General features: G+C 39.1%; 1 protein-coding gene across 5 annotated transcripts in view; it reads right to left on the reverse strand.

The window, feature by feature from the left end:
* The window catches only part of LOC125399842 (cytochrome P450 3A11-like), a 64,861-nt gene extending 49,530 nt beyond the window's left edge, over nucleotides 1-15,331 (reverse strand). For 2 of the 5 annotated variants that reach the window (XM_087902489.1, XM_048433440.3), the window contains exons 1-3: nucleotides 15,153-15,330; nucleotides 14,075-14,168; nucleotides 12,151-12,203 (exon numbers count right to left, since the gene is read on the reverse strand). In XM_087902489.1, the coding sequence (XP_087758615.1) occupies nucleotides 12,151-12,203; nucleotides 14,075-14,168; nucleotides 15,153-15,226 (221 nt within the window). In that variant the 5' untranslated portion in view covers nucleotides 15,227-15,330. Of the gene's footprint in view, nucleotides 1-12,150; nucleotides 12,204-14,074; nucleotides 14,169-15,152 lie in introns of all 5 variants that reach the window. The other 3 variants (XM_048433441.3, XM_085685302.2, XM_085685303.2) reach the window with 3 other exon arrangements.
* Nucleotides 15,332-21,135: the final 5,804 nt, after the last annotated feature.

Consider the following 21,135-nt stretch of genomic DNA (forward strand, 5'->3'; position numbering starts at 1 on the left):
CTATAGAGGAAATAAACTCATTGATTAAAGAACAAAACAAATTCAACAAATTCTTAACACAAAACATCCAGGAAATCTGGGACACCGTGAAAAGCCCAAACCTAAGAATAATAGGGGTAGAAGAAAGAGAAGAATTACAGCTCAAAGGCCCAGAAAATATATACAAAAATTTATAGAAGAAAACTTTCCCAACCTAAAGAAGGATAATCCTATAAAGGTACAAGAAGCATACAGAATACCAAATAGACTGGATAAAAAACCCATCCCTTTGCCATATAATAATCAAACCACAAAACATACAGAATGAAGAATGAATATTAAGAGCTGCAAGAGAAAAAGGTCAAGTAACATATAAAGGGAAACCTATATGAATTAACCTGACTTCTCAATGGAAACCATGAAAGCCAGAAGGTCTTATATAGATGTGCTGCAGAAAATAAGAGACCACGGATGCAGGCCCAGACTACTATACCCAGCAAAGCTTTCATTCACCAGTGATGGGGAAAACAAGATATTCCAGGACAAAAACAGATTTAAACAATACGTAGCTACAAACCAAGACTTACAGAAAATAATAGAGGGAAAATCACAAACCAAGGAAGCCAACAACACCCATAATAACACAAGTATCTGACAACCATCCACCAGCACAACTCAAAGAAGGGAAACACACAAACACTACCAGAAAAAAAATAACCGGAGTTAACAACCACTGGTCATTAGTATCACTTAATATCAATGGACTAAATTTACCTATATAAAGGCATGGGTTAAAAGAATATATTTGAAAAGAGAATCCAACATTATGCTGTTTAAAAGAAACACACCTCAAACTCAAAGACAGACAGACACTACCTTAGGGTCAAGGGTTGGGAAAAGATTTTCCAATAAAATGGACCAAGAAAACAAATGGGTGTGGCTATACTAAGATCAAACAAAATTGATTTCAAACTAAAAGCAATCAAAGAGATGGAGAAGGACACTTTATATTCATAACAGAAACAATTTATCAGGAGGAAGTCTCAATCCTGAATATCTCTGCCTCTAATATAAAAGCACCAACATATATAAAAAAACATTATTATAACTCAAAGCATGCATCAAACCCCACACTCTAATAATGGGTGATTTCAACACTCCTCTCTCACCAATGGACAGGTCAACCAGACAGAAACGTAACAGAGAAATAAGAGACCTAACAGATATAATGAACTAAATGGACTCAACAGACATCTATATAGCATTCCACCCAAACAGAAAAGAATATACCTTCTACTCAGCATCTCATGGAACCTTCTCAAAAATTGATCACATAATTGGTAACAAAAAAAATCCATAGATACAAATTAATTGTAGTAATCACCTGTGTACTATCGGATTACCATGGAATGAAGTTAGAATTCAACAACAGTTCTACCCCCAGACAGCCTACAAACTCATGGAAACTGAACAGTCAACTACTGAACCATCCCTGGTTCAAGGAAAAAATAACGAAAGAAATTAATGTCTTCCTTGAATTCAATAAAAATAAGGAGACATAATACCCAAACCTATGGGACACTATGAAAGCAGTGTTAATAGGAAAGTTCATAGCAGTAAGTGCCAAGATAAAGAAAATGGAGAAAGCACACATTAGAGACTTAACAGCACACCTGAAAGCTCTACAAAAAAGAAGACTCACTCAGGAGAAGTAGAAGACTGAAAATTATCAAACTGAGGACTGAAATCAACAAAATAAAAACAAAGAAAACAATCCAAAGAATCATTGAAAAAAAAAAAAAGCTGGTTCCTGGAGAAAATCAACAATATTGACAAAGCCCTAGCCAAACTAATCAAAAGACAGAGAGATAACATGCAAATTAACAAGATCAGAAATGACAAGGGGGATATAACCACAGACACAGAGGAAATTCAGAAAATCATTTGATCTTACTACAAAAGCCTGTATGCCACAAAATTGAAAAATGTGAAAGAAACAGACACTTTTTAGATAAGTACCATATACCAAAATGAAATCAAGACTAAGTGAACAATTTAAATAGACCAATACTTCACGGGGAATTAGAAGCTGTCATCAGAAACTACCTAACCATAAGAAAGCCCTGGACCAGATGGTTTCAATGCAGAATTCTACCAGAACTTCCAAGAAGAGCTAATACCTATACCCCTTAATGTGTTTCACAAAATAGAAACAGAAGAGTCATCGCCAAACTCCTTTTATGAAGCTACAATTATCCTGATATCAAAATCACACAAAGACTTAACCAAGAAAGAGAATTACAGACCAATATCACTCATGAACATTGATGCAAAAATTCTCAATAAAATCCTGGCAAACTGAATCAAAGAACAAATCCCAAAAAATATACATAATGATTAAGTAAGCTTCATCCCAGAGATGCAGGGCTGGTTCAACATACAAAAATCTATCAATGTAATCCATCATATAAATAAACTGAAAGAAAAAAACCTTATGATCATTTCTTTAGATGCTGATAAAGCATTTGACAAAATTCAATGTCCCTTTATGATAAAGGCCTTGGAGAGATTAGGGATACAAGGTTCATTCCTAAATATAATAAAAGCAATATACAGCAAGTTGACAGCTAACATCAAATTAAATGGAGAAAAACTCAAAGCCATTCCACTAAAATCAGGAACAAGGCAAGGCTGTTCACTCTCACCATGCCTATTCAATATAGTGCTTGAAGTTCTAGGAAAAGCAATAAGACAGCATAAGGTGATCAGGGGGATTCAAATTGGAAAGGAAGAAGTCAAATTTTCATTATTTGAAGATGATATGATAGTGTACATAAGCAACCCCAAAAACTCTACCAGAGAACTCCTACAGCTGATCAACACCTTTAGTACTGTGACAGGATATAAGGTCAACCCCCCAAAATTAGTTGTCCTCTTATGTAAAAGGAAGGAGTGGGCTGTGTTCCAACCTGGATACCATCTAGCTTACCCCCAAAATAATTACATGGAAACTGTATTCTTTTAAACACTGCCTGGACCCATTGTCTTCAGCCCCTTATTAGCTAACTCTCCCATATTAATTAATTAACCCATTTCTAATAATCTGTATATCACTACAAGGTCGTGGTTTACGGGGAAGATTATAACCCATCTCCATCTCTGAGAAGAGAGCCATGGTGTCTGTCTGCCTCTGCTTTCTCACACAATTCTGTTCTGTCTACTCCACCCACCTAAGGGCTGGCCTGTCAAAAAGGTCAAGGCAGTCTTTTTATTAACCAAGAAAAGTAACACATAGACAGAAGAACCTCCTCCATCGTTTCTCCTTTTCTGTTAAAACAAAAAAGCAAGGCTTTCACTTTAACACAGTAAAATTGAATATAACAAAACAGTTATCAAGCAAGAATTACAGTTACAATATTTATATATACTTTATCTTTTATCATAACTAAGGAAAACTATAACTATAACTAACCATTCTTCAACTCTACCAAAGACTCCAGAAGGATATAGTATTACCTAAGCAAACAAGAAATAAGCAACTTCCAAAACTCTAGAAATGACAGAGACATCTCACTGCCTGTACAGTGACCCAAAGTTCTTCTGTACTGTTGGGGCATCCATCTTCGGCCTACAGGCCCATAGTATTCAGCAGACATTTCCATGAAACACAAAATTTCAAAGACAGTTCAGTCACTATCTGCTGTGTCCTGCAGAATGTCTCACAGACTCTTTCATGAATCAGGAACTCTAAAAGACCTTTTCACCTATAGGAAAGTTCAGCAGTCCTCTCTCTGCGGGTTCTTTATGTCCAGTCTATGCATCAGTCCAGGCAAGAGCAGTTTTTTGCCCAAATGGCTATTAAACTCCATAAGGAGCCTCTTAAATGCCCATCTTCCTCTTGAAGTAAATTGGAGCTACCAGCAGCAGATGTGTCTCATTGTACTGAAAAGTACTAAGTTATTAAAACATTTAAAATGCCATATTCTGTAGTCTTTGAAAGATATGAAGAATGCCTATCTAACTAAAACATATCTCCATATATGTAGAATATCTAACACGACTACAAGCTTGACTATTATCAATGATTATCCATTAACAATCTATATTTCCTGATTATACATCACATTTTTAAAATAAACTACACAATCACAATACCTTAATCAATATCAGAAATACATATACATATAACAAATTTGACCTTAAAATCCATACCAATGCAAATTATTCATATCTATATCATATCCCCCTTTAAATGTAAAAGAACATTTATAAACAATATTTGGGAATATGGACATAGTTTTTTCTCTCCAAATGTCTTCCTGCTGTATAAGGGCATGGTTAATTAGTTCTTTCATGGTATAAACAGTGTGCCAGGTTCATCTCAGTTGGCAGTTGAGCAAAGTAATACTTTGAGGGTGTTCACAGCAACCTTTCAGGAGGGCATGGTCTATCATACCATATTGGGATAGAAGCAATCCACAGGGTCTTATCCTCTGTGAAAACAAAAGAAGAATCTCTTTTCCAAAGTATTATATCCTTAGATCCAAATTCTGATATCATGATACCTTTATAATAATATCCATGGTGGTTTAGCTTAGCAGCCCATACAATGAAATGTCTCTCTGTACTTAGCTCCTTCACAATCAAAAATTTTAAAGAACACACAATGTACAGAATTCAGACTCTTTGTGAATTTTCCATTTTTACATGGCTTATTTTTCTTTATTTCATTTATATAACCATCTGTACTCTGTCTCTTTAAAGACTTTACCCTTTTTCTTTAAGGCATTAACTTTATTCTCTATGTTCCCTTTCTTCTCTCTCCCAAGCCCACGTACAGTCATCCAACACTGTAACACATTTAGAGGTCTTTTTTGTCTGAATCTGTCCTATTGTGAATCTGTAATTTTTTTTTGCCATGCTGGAACATTTTTGTTTTGCATTTTTAAATCACTAAGCACTTAAGTATCTAAGCTGTGCCATTCCTAGGTCAAAAACAGGTACTGCCTGCTTGCCCTGCCCAGCCCAACATGGTGGAGCTGCTTGTGCCTCTGAGCCTTGCACATTGAACTGCTAGCATGGTGGAGGCACTTGTGCCGCAGAGCTGCAGCACGCAATGATTCCCTTGTAGGCACACAGCGAGTCTAGTTGCCATCAAACAAATTCTAGCACTTTACTCCAAATACTCCATCCAAAAATTCTGTCTCCCACAGGAGCCAGACAGAGATCGCGATAGAGGCACAGCCCAGAAACTGGTATTACAAAACCTCCACATTCTAGTAGACCTGATCGCCCTGCCTACTCAGACAAGAAGAGCCAAGCCATGGTCATGGTCTCAGCTACTTTGTTCCTGACCCTGAGTGGGCACACAAATGTCTGAGCCCAGAAATGTTCCATAACCGGAGTTTGCAACAGCAGCAGGACCCAGGAAGCTGTGTTTTAAAACTTTTCCTTTTTTTAAAGCCCTCTCAGGTTTTTAAGTGGATTTAGTTACCACATTGGGTTGGGTGCCACTCTGTATAAGGAACGGTGGGCTGCTTCACACAGCCTGCCTGGCTAGCTTTACCCGAAATAATTACACAGAAACTGAATTCTTTTAAACACTGCCTGGCCCCATTGTTTTCAGGCCCTTATTAGCTAACTCTCACATATTAATTAACCAATTTCTAATAATCTGAATATCAAAAAAAGGTCGTGGATTACAGGGAAGATTCTAACCCACCTTCATCTCGAAGAGGCGAGTCATGCTGTCTGCCTGACCCTACTTTCTTTCTTCCACAATTCTGTTCTGTCTACTCCACCCACCTAAGGGCTGGCCTATCAAAAAGACCAAGGCAGTCTCTTTATTACCAAAGAAAGTAACACATAGACAGAAGATCCTCCTCCATTACTCTTATGAATAAAGAACAAAGAAGCAGAGAGGGAATTCAGAGAAACTTCACCTATCATGATAGCCACAAATAACATAAAGTAGCTTGGGTTAACTCTAACCAAGGAGGTGAAAGATCTATTTGACAAGAACTTTAAGGCATTGAATAAACAAACTGAAGAGGATACCAAGAAATGGAAGGATCTCCCATGCTCTTGGATTGGAAGGATCAACATAATAAAAATGGAAAGTCTACCAAAAGCAATCTATAGATTCAATGCAATCCCCCTCAAAATCGCAGCAAAATTCTTCACAGACCTTGAGAGAACAATAACCAACTTTATATGGAAAAACGAAAAACACAGGATAGACAAAACAATTTTAAACAAGAAGTACTTCCGGAGGCATTACCATCCCTGACTTCAAACTCTATTACAGAGCAACACTAATGAAAACTGCTTGGTATTGGCATAAAAACAGAGATGTTGAACAATGGAATCAAATCAAACACCCAGATATTAAACTACAAACCTATGAACACCTGACTCATGTTAAAGGACCTAAAATTATACAATGGAAGAAAGAAAGCATTTTTAACAAATTGTACTGGCATAACTGGATGTCAACTCATAGAAAAATAAAAATAGATTCATATCTATCACCATGCACAAAACTCAAGTGCAAATGGATTAAAGAACTCAATATAAATCTGAACACACTGAACCTGATAGAAGAGAAAGAAGGAAGTAGTCTGCAACATATGGTAACAGGGGACCTCTTCCTATGTATAACCCCAGTAGCACAGACAATAAGAGTAACAATGAATAAATGGGATCTCTGGAAACTGAGAAGCTTCTGTAATGCAAAGGACACTGTCATTAAGACAAAAAGGCATCCTACTGATTGGGAGAGGATCTTCACCAACCCAGCATCAGACAAAGGCTTGATCTTCAAAATATGTAATGAACTCAAGAAACTAGACATTAAAACTCTAATTAACCCCATTAAAAATTGGGGTACTGAACAGAGAATTCTCAACAAAAGAAGTTCAAATGGCCAAAAGACACTTAAGGTCATGCTCAGCCTCCTTAGTGATCAGGGAAATGCAAATCAAAACAACTTTGAAATACCATCTTACACCTGTCAGAATAGCTAAACTCAAAAACACCAATGATAGCCTATGCTGGAGAGGATGTGAAGTAAGGGGAACACTCATTTATTGTTGGTGGAAATGCAAACTTGTGCAAACACTTTGGAAATAAGTGTGGCAGTTTCTCAGGAAACTGGGAGTCAACCTACCTCAGGACCCAGAAATTCCACTCTTGGGAATATACCCAAAAGATGCCCTATGATACTATAAAAGCATTTGTTCAACTATGTTCATAGCAGCACTATTTGTAATAGCCAGAACCTGGAAACAACCTAGGTGATCCTCAATAGAAGAATGGTTAATGAAGGTGTGGCACATATACACTTTAGACTTTTACTCAGCAGTAAAAAACAAAGACATCTTAAATTTTGCATGCAAATGAATGGAAATAGAAAACGCCTTTTTGAGTGAGATAACCCATACCCAAGAAAGATGAATATGGTATGCACTCACTCATGAGTGGATTCTAGCCATAAATAAAGAACATTGAGCCTATAATTCTTGATCCTAGAAAAGCTCAATAAGAAGGTGAACCCAAAGAAAAAACATATAGTTATCCTCCTGAATATTAAAACTAGACATAATTGCCAGGCAAAAGTTGGGAGCATGGGGGTATGTTGGGGAGGGGTCAGGGAAGATGGAGAGAGAGAATGGAGAAGGGGAGGATAAGGGAGAGCTAGGGGCAATGGGATGGTTGGGATGGAGGAAGAGTGGATATGGGAGCAGAGAAGTAGATATCTTAATTAAGGGAGCAATTTTAAGGTTGGCAAGAGATTTGGCCCTAGAGGGATTCCCAGGTGTTCAAGGAGTTGTCCCCTGATTGTTCCTTGGGCAGCAGAGGAGAGGGTGCCTGAACTGGCCTAGTCCCATAGCAACACTGATGAATATCTTGCATATCACCATAGACCCTTCATCCAGCGATGGATGGAGATGGAGACAGAGACCCACATTGGAGCACTGGACTGAGCTCCCAAGGTCCAAATGAGGAGCAGAAGGAGGGAGAACACGAGCAAGGAAGTCAGGATCGTGAAAGGTGTGGCCTCCTACTGAGATGGTGGGACTGATCTAATGGGAGCTCACATAGGCCAACTGGACTGGGACTAATGGAGCATGTGATCAAACTGGACTCTCTGAATGTGGCTGACAGTGAGAGCTGACTGAGAAGCCAAGGACAATGGCACTGGGATTTGATTCTACTGCATGGACTGGCTTTTTTGGGAGCCTAGTCTGTTTGGATGTTCATTTTCCTAGACCTGAATGGAGAGGGGGAGGACCTTGGATGTCCCACAGGGCAGGGAACCCTGACTGCTCTTAGGACTGGAAAGGGTTTTGGAGGGGGAGTGGTGGGAGTGGGAGGAAAATGGGAAGATGGGAGGAGGTGAAAATTTTTAATAAATAAATTGATAAATTAGTTTTAAAAAGAAAGAAATATATGCCTATGAAGACACAAAAAGCATACAGAACAACAAATAGACTGGATCAAAAAAAAAACAATCAGTCCTCTTGCCACATAATAATCAAAACACTAAACATACAGAGTAACAAAAGAATATTAAGAGCAGCAAAGGACAAAGGACAAGTAACATATAAAGGCAGATCTTTCAAAATTGCACCTGTTCCTCAATGGAGACAATGAAAGCCAGAAGATCCTGGTCAAGTGTTATGCAAGCATTAAAAGACTACAGATGCCATTCCAGACTACTTTACCCAGGAAAACTTTCAATCACCGTAGGAGGACAAAACAAGATATCCCATAACAAAATCAGATTTATCAATACCTAGCCACAAACACAGCCATACACAAAGTACTAGAAGAAAAACTCCAACACAAAGATGTTGGCTGTATTAATAAAATCACAGACAACTTATCTCACAGCAGCAAATCCCAAAAAAGGGAAAACACACAAATTAACATCAGCAACATTGAAAAGTAAATTAACAGGAGATAGCAATCACTGATCATTAATATCCCTTAATATAAATGTACTCAACTCACCTATAAATAAATGCAGGTTAACAGATTGAATACGTAAACAGAATCCATCCTTCTGCTGCATAATAGAAACACACAGCAACCTCAAAGACAGACATTGTCTCAGAGTAAAAGGTTGGGAAAAAAATTTCCAATCAAATGAACTTAAGAAACAAGCTGGTATAGGTATCTTAATATCTAACTAAATAGTCTTCAAATTAAAATCAATCGAAAGAGACAAAAAAAGGATATTTCTTATTACTTACAGGAAAAATCCATCAAAAGGAAATCTCAATAATGCCCCAAAAGCAAGGGCATCCTCATATGTTAAAATAAACACTTCTTAAATCATACACCAAAACCCACACACAAATAGTATGACACTCCAATCTCACCACTAGAGAGATAGGTCAGTCTGACAAAAAATTAACAGAGAAATAAGGGAATTTATAGGTGTTATGACTCAAATGGACTTAACAGACACCTAAAGAACATTCCTTCCTAACATAAAAGAATATACCTTCTTATCAGCAACTCATGGAACCTTTTCAAAAATTGACCATATACTTGGTAACAAAACAAACCTCAACAAATACAAATCATTGGAATAACCCCATGTATCTTATCAGATCACCAGGGCTTAAAATTAAAATTCAACAGTGATACTAATATCAGAAAGCCCACAAACACATAGAAATTAAATAAATATCACCTGAAGCATCAATGGGTCAAGAAGCTATAAAGGGAGAAATTAAAGACTACCTAAAATTCAGTGAAAATGACCACACAACATATCCAAATTTATGAGACACAATGAAAGCAGTGTTAAGAGGAAAGTTCATAGCACTAAATGCCTACATAAAGAAGCTGAAAAAAAATCTCATACTGGTGAGGTAACAGAACACCTGAAAACTCCTGTACACAGATGATAAATGGCCTGAGAGAGAAATCAGAGAAACATATCCCTTCACAATAGCCACAAATAGCCTAAAATATCTTGGAGGAACTATAACGGAACAAGTGGAAGACTTGTATGACAAGAACGTTCAATCTTTGAATATAGAAATTGAAGAAGACATCAGAAAGTTGAAAGATCTCCCATGTTCTTGGGTAGGTAAAATTAACATAGTAAAAATGGAAATTTTACTAAAAGAAATCTATAGATTCAATGCAATGCCCATCAAAATCCAAGCAAAATTCTTTACAGACCTAGAAATAATGGTAGCTAACTTCATATGGAAAGAACTCAAGAAATTGGTCATCAAAAGAACAAATAATCCAATAAAAAATGGAGTACAGACCTAAACAGAGAACTCTCTACAGAGGAACATAATATTGTTGAAAGACATGTAAGGAAATGTCCAACATCCTTATTCATCAGATAAATAAAAATCAAAACAACTCTGAGATTCCATCTTATACCTATAAGAATGACAAAGATCAAAAATACTGATGACAACTCATACTGAAGAAACTGTGGGATAAATGGAATACTCCTGCATTGCTGGTGGGAGTGTAAGCGGGTACATCCCTTTGGGATATCAGTATGGCAATTTTTCAAAAAAATTAGGAAACAACCTACCTCAAGACCCAGCAATACAACTTTTGGGTATATACCCAAAAGATGCTTAATGGTACCACAAGAATATGTGCTCAACTATGTTCATAGCAGCATTGTTTGTCATAGCCAGAACCTGGAAACCACCTAAATACCCCTCAGGTAAGCATAGATAAGAAAAATGTGGTACATTTACACAATGGAGTACTACACAGCAGGAAATAATAAGGAAATCTTGAAATTTGCAGGCAAATGGATGGAGCTAGAAAACATCATATTGGGTGAGGTATCCCAGATCCAAAAAGACAATGAACATATGTACTCATTCATAAGTAATTTTGAAACGTAAAGCAAAAAAAATCAACCTACAAATCACAATCCCAGAGAACCTAGACAACAATGAGGACCCTAAGAGAGACATACATGGATCTAATCTACATGTAAGTAGAAAAAGACAAGATCTCCTGAGTAAATTGGGAGCATGGGGACCATGGGAGAGGATTGAAGGGAGAAGCAGGGAGAGGAGCAGAGAAAACTCCTCAATAAAATTAATAAAAAAGTACTTATGTTACAATATCATATAGCAAAATTAATTAAAAAACAATATTTGGGCCAAGCAGTTCAGCAATGCCTTTTATCCCAGCACTTGGAAGTCTGAATCAAACAAATCTCTGATTTCAAGGCAAGGTTGATCTGCATATGTAGTTCTGCGAAAGTCAGGGCTACAAAAAGAAATCATATCCCAAATAAATAAATACTAATAAATGGATAAATAAATAAATTAGATATTATGTCACCAAAAAGTTGAAAGGACACTATCAAGTGCTGACAAGCAATAATATTGCACAGAGACATTCACATGCTGGGGGCCACTGGACAAACAGCAAAGTTTGCTGTTGGCATTGAATGGCATGGTCTTTAAGAACTTTGCCAACTCAGCAGATCCCTGTTCTGACCTGTGGTTTCTGAGTGAATAAAAAGAGATGAAGAGGCAGGAAGAGCCAGAGCCTCCCCCACTTGTTCCTGTCTCATAGTATAAGATGACATATACTCAAAAGTTCTAACTAAACTCCACATCAATGACAGGGAACAGTTACTGCTGCTGGCTCAGCTGCTTTACAGAACCATTAAGGACATAGATCCAAGGAAAAACCCTTCAGTTATTAAATTGGATCTCCAAAGTCAGTTCAATAAGACAGAACACAATGATATATACACTTCTATCCAAGGTCTTGGCAGGGGTGGTGGTGGTGGGGTGCATGCCTGTAGTTCCAGAACTCAGGAGGCAGAAGCAGGTAGATACCTGTGAGTTCAAGGTTAGTCTGGTCTACAGAGTGAGTTCTGGGATAACTGTTACCCAGAGAAACACTGTCTCAACAACAAAGCAACACAACAAAAATATGAGGTCCAGAATCCATGGAACATTAAAGCCTGTCAAAAAAAACACAGTGTGCAATGTTTTTATGATAATTGGATCTGTGAAACTTGTCACTTAATGACTCATGGCAACATCTTTACAACAGAGAGGTCATTACTACAATTCTTGGCTGGCATTTTCCTGAACAATTAGAGTACATCCTCCTAAAAAGAGCCAACTCCATGGAACTTTCCAGAATACTCACCCCCACATTTTTCCATACTTTTTATAGCACTCGGTATCAAATTTCCACATACCCTGAAAAAAGAAATAGCATGAAATACATTACTGTCCTGTATGTACCAACCCTTCTGTATCCAGGGAACAAAACCCTCAAATCCCATGAAATGAGGTTCACAGTTTCTGACAGAAAAAAGTCCTTAGTAATGTTTATCGGCATCAGCAAGATGGCTCAATGGGAAAACGTAGTGTGATAGGGCAGGACACCTGACACTTCCTGTGTCTTCTGCATGCAAATTCTTAGACATGTACATGTGCACATCACCAGATACACACCACTCACACAAAATAATAATAATAATAATAATGATGATGACAAATTGTTTGAAAGTATATTCACTGTAAGCATAGAAACTCCAGGACGAAAACTTGATCAGACACTTTGCAAGTTTTGTCACTTGCCCTCTGGATGTGAGCTTGGGAATGTCTGCCATGGGCACAGCATGGGCCAAGCACCAAAGCAGGTTTGTCACAAATGATCCACCTAGATTTAAGTGTGGCATATGACATGCTCATTGTTGAAGTTTCTATTTTGTTAAATCATCCTTTTCCCAGTGGTTTTGCTCTTTCCCATGGGCTTAATCAGAACTTTCTCACAGTTCTTAAGGATATTTGGAGCAAGCAGAGAAGGTAATACTGAACTCAAATTATTTCTCTAAGTCAAACATGACTTCATTGAAATTGAATCATATGTGAGCTATCACATGTGATTAAGCCCATGAAAGGGAGTATTTTTGCTCAGATGAAAGAAAACATGATTCATTTTGATTAGGGCTGGTGTATGACAGCTGGAGGCACTCCTTCTTAGTGATTGATAGCTGCTTGCTACTAACTGAATTCTTGTATTGAGATAATGCACCTGCTTTAGCTTCTTCACAATGACAGTGCAGGGAGATGGTTAGCTGACTCTACTGCCATTTGTTCTACCTTTTACTTGAAATTAATACATATGCTGGCTGAGAAATAAATTCAGGGCTGTTTGGTATCAGCCTTCAGTTCTCCCATTCTATCCTACATTTCTGTCTTCGTTTCTCTTAATCTAACATTTCCTCAGTCTCAGTGCCTCGTCCCAGTATACCCCCAGCTGGTTTATGCTGGAGCTGGCTCAGACACACTTGCAGGAGGCAGAGACAAAGGATCTCAGAAGAAAGCTGGCCAACTAGACAAGTCAAGTCAGAGAGAGCTGGGTTCAACTGAGAGACCCTGCCTCAAAGTATAAAGTGAAGAACAATCAACAAGACACCCAATAATAACCTGTACCCTCTACATATTAACCTCCACATATATGCACACTCAGACATGTGCACGCACGCACACACACACACACACTATAAAAGCATACACACAAATATTTTATAGTTTTAAGTTGGCAACAGTGCCCCCAAAGAATCACTGGGGCATCTCTAGTATCATAAGAACACACAGTATGAGGGATTGAAGTCTCAGAGTTACCTCCCAAACAGCATTTGATGGAACTAAACAATTATTGGATCTCAAGAATCAACATTTGGTGTAGGAGGTCGTTCTGTCTGTGTGTAGCTTTTCTTGGTTAATGAATAAAGAAACTGCCTTGGCCTATTGATAGGGCAGAACTTAGGTAGGTGAGAAGAGCTAGGCAGAATACTGAGAGAAGGAAGGTGGAGGGATAGATGACATGGATCCACCAGAGACAGAAACTGGGAATTTTACTCAGTACGCCACTGCCATGTGGCAATACACAGATTAATAGAAATGCGTTAAATTAAGATATAAGAATTAGCCAATAAGTAGTTACAGCTAATGGGCCAAGCAGTGTTTTAATGAATACAATTTCTATGTGGTTATTTTGGAGATAAGCTAGTCAGGCAGCCAGGATGAACAAGCCTGTCCTCCTTGCAACAAGCACTCACCTTGTAGTAATTCAGCAGAGTTCCTAAAAATGGCAAAGGTTTGGGCCCGGGAATTCCCTGTTTCCTAAAAACATCATGTTTATGGGTCCCATATCTATAGAGTGAAAGAGAAAGCCTTGTGACCACACATACAGAAGAGAGGAGATTAACATGACCAAAGTCAAAACATGAAACATACCAACAACTTGGTTGCCAGAAAGCTTAGAAAAAGGGTGAGGGGTCCAATGTGCATGGCAGTCCATTGTTTATATTTATTTCTACTGAGTTCTGGTAGATCTAGGGATAACCTGAAAGTCAATCAGGTCATACCAAAAGTAAATCTTCAGAAAACCCCTCAGCTCAGCAAGAGTGATTTGAAAGTGAGTGTGTGTGTGTGTGTGCCCAGCAGATCTGTTTAACATCAATATGAACTTCAAGAGCTAGTGACACTGGAGATATGGCTCAGTAGTAGCATGCTTGCCTAGCACATATAGACTCTAGTTTGATTCCTCATTCCACCAAAAAAAAATTCAAAATGAATTCAACTGTCATTTTATTTTGGGCCTACAAGATAACGGCACAGGTAAAGGCAATGGCTACCAATATTGATAATCTGAGTTTGAACCTCGGGACCCCATATAATAGGAGAGGACTGACTCCCCAAAGTTTTTTATGATTCCCTCACACAAACAAACACACACACACACACACACACACACACACACACACACACACACACACACAAACCTATCTCATGTGCTTCTGCTAGCCCACTACATAAAAACATGTAATTTCAAAATGTTTTATGCAAAGGTTAATTTCAACTTCTGCTATCATTTTTTAAAATTGTATTCTAGTGCCTATGGAGAGCTTCAGATTCCCTGAAACTGTAGCTACAGATAATTGATAATGGTGAGCCACAGCAGAATTCAAACCTGGGTCCTCTAGAAGAGTAGTCAGTGCTCTTAACCTCTGAACCATCTCCCCAGCCCCTGATACCTATATCACTTTTGACTGTGCAGTCAATACCACAATAGAGGTCTGAATACAACCCTAATTTCAAGGAAATGGTGGAAGAGGAACTTTAGTGGTTACTCACCTGTATAGGAGCACCAGGGCAATAGCTAAGGGGATCCAGGTTTCCAGTGAGAGAGCTAAAGTCAGGTCCATCATTGCTTGTCTGTCAGCAATGTTCCCCTCTGTGCTCTCCCTCCAGCTGTGTGCTACTCTTTGCAGGGCTTCCCTTCCACCAATGGTGCTGAAGAGTTCTGAGCTTGTGGTGTTTATACATTGGAAAGATGGGTGGGTCCAGGGCTACAGCCAGTAGATGGCTCACCTCTGCATCACCAGAACTTTGGTATTCTCTTAGCCTTGACAGATCATGAAGTTCATCACAGACTATTTTGACTGCCAGTGAGTTAACATTCTGTGCAGAATAAATAAACAATGTTATCATACCAGGAAGACCAAAGGTTCTATCTCTTCACCAAAAGTTAAATAAATTTATTGACATGAAATACCCCCTTACCACCACTGACTTCATTCAAAAATACATGAAATAAAGCCAGCATTTGCATTCTGCATGCAGATCTTTACAAAGCTTCTTGGTGATTCTCTGAAAGATATTTCATCCTTTTTCACATTTCAACTCAGCAAAACAAAACCAAACAAAAAATAGAAACAAACAAACAAAATCTCTTTGAATCTGTCCCCACCTGTCCAGCTAACAAATAAAGTCACTTCTCCCAAGGTATGACTCCCACGTGAGCACCTCCTTCCCCCTTGCCCAGCACTGAGGGTCTTCCTGTATATCCCTCTTACTAAATTGTGAGAATATTTTTTGGCAGTAGTCACCACTATGTAAAAGAATATAATGGAGTGGTCATTTAGACCAGTCCAATTGAGTTGGGAGAGGTGGCTGGATCTAGTATATCCCAATGGACAGGTTGCTAGGCACAGTTCAATGAGGTCAAGTTTTACAGAGGGAGGAAATGAGACTCAAGCCTGCAGGTGATCCTGAACACTATGGGTTATAATAAAAAGAGTGTATGAAAAGCTAATAGGAAGTGGTATGTGTGTATGTGTGTGTGTCGGTGTGTGTGTGTGTGTTGGTGTGTGTGTGTGTCTGTGTTAAAATTCCTCTGGTCCACTGCTAATAAATGTCAGGGAGCTGCTTTGAAGTGATGAGAGGAAAGTGATAAGAATGTTCTAAAACTCGCGGACTGTGTAGCTTGTTAACCATATAGAACCACGTTTAAAACCATAGAAAATTACACTGCAGATGGATAAATGATGCAATGTGTTAATATGTATACCATTAAAGCTAATATATTGCTTAAATTTTTTATTTTCATTTGAGACCACTGATGTTTGTCTGTGAAAAAGAAAATCTAAAAGTAGTGATAAAAATCAGCTGGGAGAGTGACAGCTCAGCAGTCACAAAGCCCTGGTTCCTTATCCAGCACCACATAAATGGTGGTGCACTTCTGTAATCCCAGAACTCAGGGAGTAGAGGTAGGGGTACCCCAAGTTCAAAGAGGAAGTTCAAAGTTACATAAGGAGTTTGAGACCAGCCTGAGGCACATGATACCCTGTCTTGGGGAAAAATATAACAACAAAACTCAAATTCTTCTACTCCTTCTATCCACTAAAATCAACACCTGCCCTCCTTGACAGTAGTAATCATGAGAAGAGACAGACCTTACCACTTGCAGCTGAACTGTTGAGACCTAACATGTTCTGGGTGAGGGAGGCATTGTATGCATTTATGTGTTCGCACACTGGTAAATGGTAAGCCTACAGGCTCACACAGATGGTACTAGTTAAAGTCTGCAGGACACAGAAGACATTACAAATATGGGAAAGATATTGGCAGGTAAGAAATAAGACTGGCTCCCCCACTGTCACCCTTTTGTCTCCTGTGTCCTTGGAATACCAGCTGTCATTATTTCAATGCTGAGAAGTTCTATCTAGAGAGGTGAGTGGGTGCGAGCCGGGGTGGACTGTCCCAGAAGAGAGCACAGCTCCACCCCCTCAGCTTCTGCAGCAGAGTCTTCAGTGTTCCACAGGACGCTACCCTGCCCTCACTGTCGCCCTTTTGTCTCCTGTGTCCTTGGAATACCAGCTGTCCCTATTTCAGTGATGAGGAGTTCTATCCAGAGAGGGTCCCCCTTCTGTCTCCTGTGTCTTTGGTGTACCAGCTGTCCCTGATTCAGTGCTGAGGAGTTCCATCCAGAGAGGAGGAAATGGGCAGGCACCAATGCAAGAATTCCTCCAACAACCTGAAAGGCAACATGACATCACCAGAATCCAGGGATCACAAAACTAGAAAAATTGAACACCCTACTCCAGAAAAATAGAAGAAATCGACTCTAAGTGGAACTTTATGAAAATAATAGAGGAACTTAAACAGGAGGTGAAAATCTGCCATAAAAAAACGGAACAGAACTATAACAAAAAGATTGAAGAAATGAGTAAAGAAATGGAAGAGAAGTATAACAAAAAGTTTGAAGAAATGAGTAAATCCGTAAATGAAACCCTGGGAAACCAAGAAAAAAACAATCAAACAGGTAATGGAAACAGTTCAAGATTTGAAAACTGAAATGGAGGCAGTGAAGAAAACACAAACTGAGGGCCGGATGGCTATGGAAAATCTAGGTAAATGAACAGAACTTCAGAAACAAGCAAAACTAACAGAATACAAAGATAGAAGAACAAATCTGAGACTCTGAAGACACCATAGAGAAAATAAATGCTCTGATCAAAGAAAACAGCAAACCCAACAAACTCTCATCACAAAACATTCAGTAAATGTGGGACACAATAAAAAAAAAACAAATCTAAGAATAATAGGGGTAGAAGAAGGAGAAGAATTACAGATCAAAGGCCCAGAAAATATATTCAACAAAATTATAGAAGAAAGCTTCCCAAACCTAAAGAATGATATCCCTATGAAGGTTCGAGAAGCATACAGAACACAGAATAGACTGGATCAAAAAAAATATACAAAGTACTCAAGAAACTAGACACTAAAACTCTAATTAACCCAATTAAAAAATGGGGTACTGATCTGAACAGAGAATTCACAACAGATGAACTTCGAATGGCCAGAAGACACTTAAGGTCAGGCTCAACCTCCTTAGCGATCAGGGAAATGCAAATCAAAACCACTTTGAGATACCATCTTACACCTGTCAGAATAGCTAAAGTCAAAAACACCAATGATAGCCTATGCTGGAGAGGATGTGGAATGAGGGGAACACTCATCCATTGTTGGTGGGAATGCAAACTTGTGCAGCCACTGTGGAAATCAGTGTAGCGATTTCTCAGGAAACTGGGAGTCAACCTCCCTCAGGACCCAGCAATTCCACTCTTGGGAATATACCCAAGAGATGCCCTATAATACTACAAAAGTATTTGTTCAACTATGTTCATAGCTGCACTGTTTGCAATAGCCAGAACCTGGAAACAACCTAGGTGGCCCTCAATAGAAGAATGGTTAAAGAAGGTGTGGAACATATATACATTAGAGTTTTACTCAGCAGTAAAAAACAATGACATCTTGAATTTTGCCTGCAAATGGATGGAAATAGAAAACGCTTTACTGAGTGAGGTAACCCAGACCCAAAAAGAGGAATATGGTATGTACTCACTCATAAGTGGATTCTAGTCTTAGTTAAAGGTCTTTGAGTCTATAATTTGTGATCCTAGAGAAGCTAGATAAGAAGGTGAACCTGAAGAAAATTTATATAGTTATACTCCTGGATAATACAACTAGGCAAGATTGCCAAGCAAACTCAGGTGCATGGGGGGTGGGGGGTGGAAGTAAGGGAAGATGGTTAGGGAGAGGGGAGAGGGCGAGAATTGGGGAAGGCTTGGGGGAATGGGAGGGGGTAGGGAGGAAGGATGGTTATGGGAGCAGGGAAGTTTATATCGCAAGTAAGAAAGCCATTCTAGAGTTTGCAAGAGACTTGATTCTGGAGGGGTTCCCAATAAAAATTAAATAAAAATAAATAAATAAATAAATAGAAAAATAAAATAAAATAAAATAAAAAGAAAACGCTTTACTGAGTCAGGTAAGCCAGACCCAAAAAGAGGAATAAGGTATGTATTCACTCATAAGTGAATTCTAGCCATAATTAAAGGTCTTTGAGCCTATTATTCGTGATCCTAGAGAAGCTAAATAAGAAGGTGAACCTGAAGAAAATTCAGGTAGTTTTCCTCCTGGAGATTGGAAATAGACAAGAGTTCCACGTAAACACGGGTGCATGGGGGGATGGGAGGGTAGTTGGAAGGGGAGAGGGTTAGAGAGAAGGGAGCAGGGGAGGAATGGGAAATGCTCGGGGGACTGGGAGGGGGGTAGGGAGGAAGGATAGATATGGGTTCAGGGAAGAATATATCTCAACTATGGAAGTCAACTTAGGGTTTACTAGAGACTTGACTGTAAATGGGATCCCAGGTCCAAGGAGACATCCCCAGATTGTTCTCTGGAGAGAGGAGAGGGTGGCTGAACTGGTCTTGGCCCATAAACATACTGATGAATATTTTGCTTATCACCATAGATCCTTCATCTGGCAATGGATGGAGATAGAGACAGGGACCCACATTGGAACACTGGACTTAACTCCCTAGGTCCAAGCGAGAAGCAGAAGGAAAAAGAATGTGAGCAGGGAGGGCAAGATCAAAGAAAACCTTCATCCAGCGATGGATGGCGATGCAGACAGAGACCCACATTGGAGCACCGGACTGAGCCCCCCAAGGTCCAAGGGAGGATCAGAAGGAGGAAGAACATGAAAAAGGAAATCAGAACCGCAAGGGGAGCGAACACCCACTGATACAAGGGGACTGATCTAATGAGAGTTCACCAAGGCCAGTTGACTGAGACTGAAGGAGCGCTTGATCCAACCAGATTCTCTGGAGGAGGCGGGATTCCCTGAATGTGGCTGACCCGAAGTCTTTCTAAAAAGCCATTGACAATGACTCTGGGACTTGTTTCCTCTGCATATTCTGGACTTTTGGGAATCCAGTCTGTTTGGATACTCACCTTCCTGGACCTGGAGGGAGCAGGGAGGAACTTGAACTACCCACAGGGCAGGAAACCCAGACTGCTCTTAGGGATGGAGAGGGAAGAGGAGAGGGAGTGGGGGGAGTGGGAGGGTGTTGGGAGGGGGGTCGAAAATGGAAACTTTTATATTTTAATAAACTTTAAAAAAATCCACTTGCCATATAATAATCAAAACACAAAACATTCAAATTAAAGAAAGAATATTAAGAGCTGCAAAGGAAAAAGATCAAGTAACTTATAAAGGTAAACCCCATCAGACTTACACCAGACTTCTCTATGTAAACCATGATAGTCAGAAGGTCCTGGATAGAGGTACTGCAGAAACTAAGAGACCATGGATGCAAGCCCAGACTACTATACCCAGCAAAGCTATCATTCACTATCAACGGAGAAAACAAAATATTCCAGGATAAAAACAATTTTAAACAATATGTAGCCACAAATTCAGCCTTACAGAAAGTATTAGAAGGAAAATCACAACCCAAGGAATCCAACATTGCCAATACTGCCTACAATAACTCAGACATCTAGCGAACCTTCACAAGCACATCTCAAAGAACAGAAACACACACTCTACTACCCCGCCCCAAAAAATATTCGGAGTCAACAACCACTGGTCATTAATATCACTTAATATCAATGGAATCAATTCACCTATAAAAAGGCACAGACTTAGAGATTGGATATGAAAACAGGATCCAGCATTCTGCTGTTTACGAGAAACACACCTCCACCACAAAGACAGACACCTACTCAGAGTAAAGAGTTGGGAAAAGGTATTCCAAGCAAACAGACCTAAGAAACAAGCGGGTGTGGCCATTCTAATATCTAACAAAATTGACTTCAAACTAAAATCAATCAGAAGAGATGGAGAAGGACATTTCATACACATAACAGAAATAATTCATCAGGAGGAAGCCTCAATCCTGAATATCTATGCCCCTAATATAAAGGTACCCACTGATGTAAAAGAAACACTTCTAGAACTCAAGGTAGTCATCAAACCACACACACTAAT

The sequence above is a fragment of the Myodes glareolus genome, chromosome 2, assembly GCF_982192425.1.
Source record: "Myodes glareolus chromosome 2, mMyoGla1.1, whole genome shotgun sequence".
Classification (NCBI taxonomy): Eukaryota; Metazoa; Chordata; class Mammalia; order Rodentia; family Cricetidae; genus Myodes; species Myodes glareolus.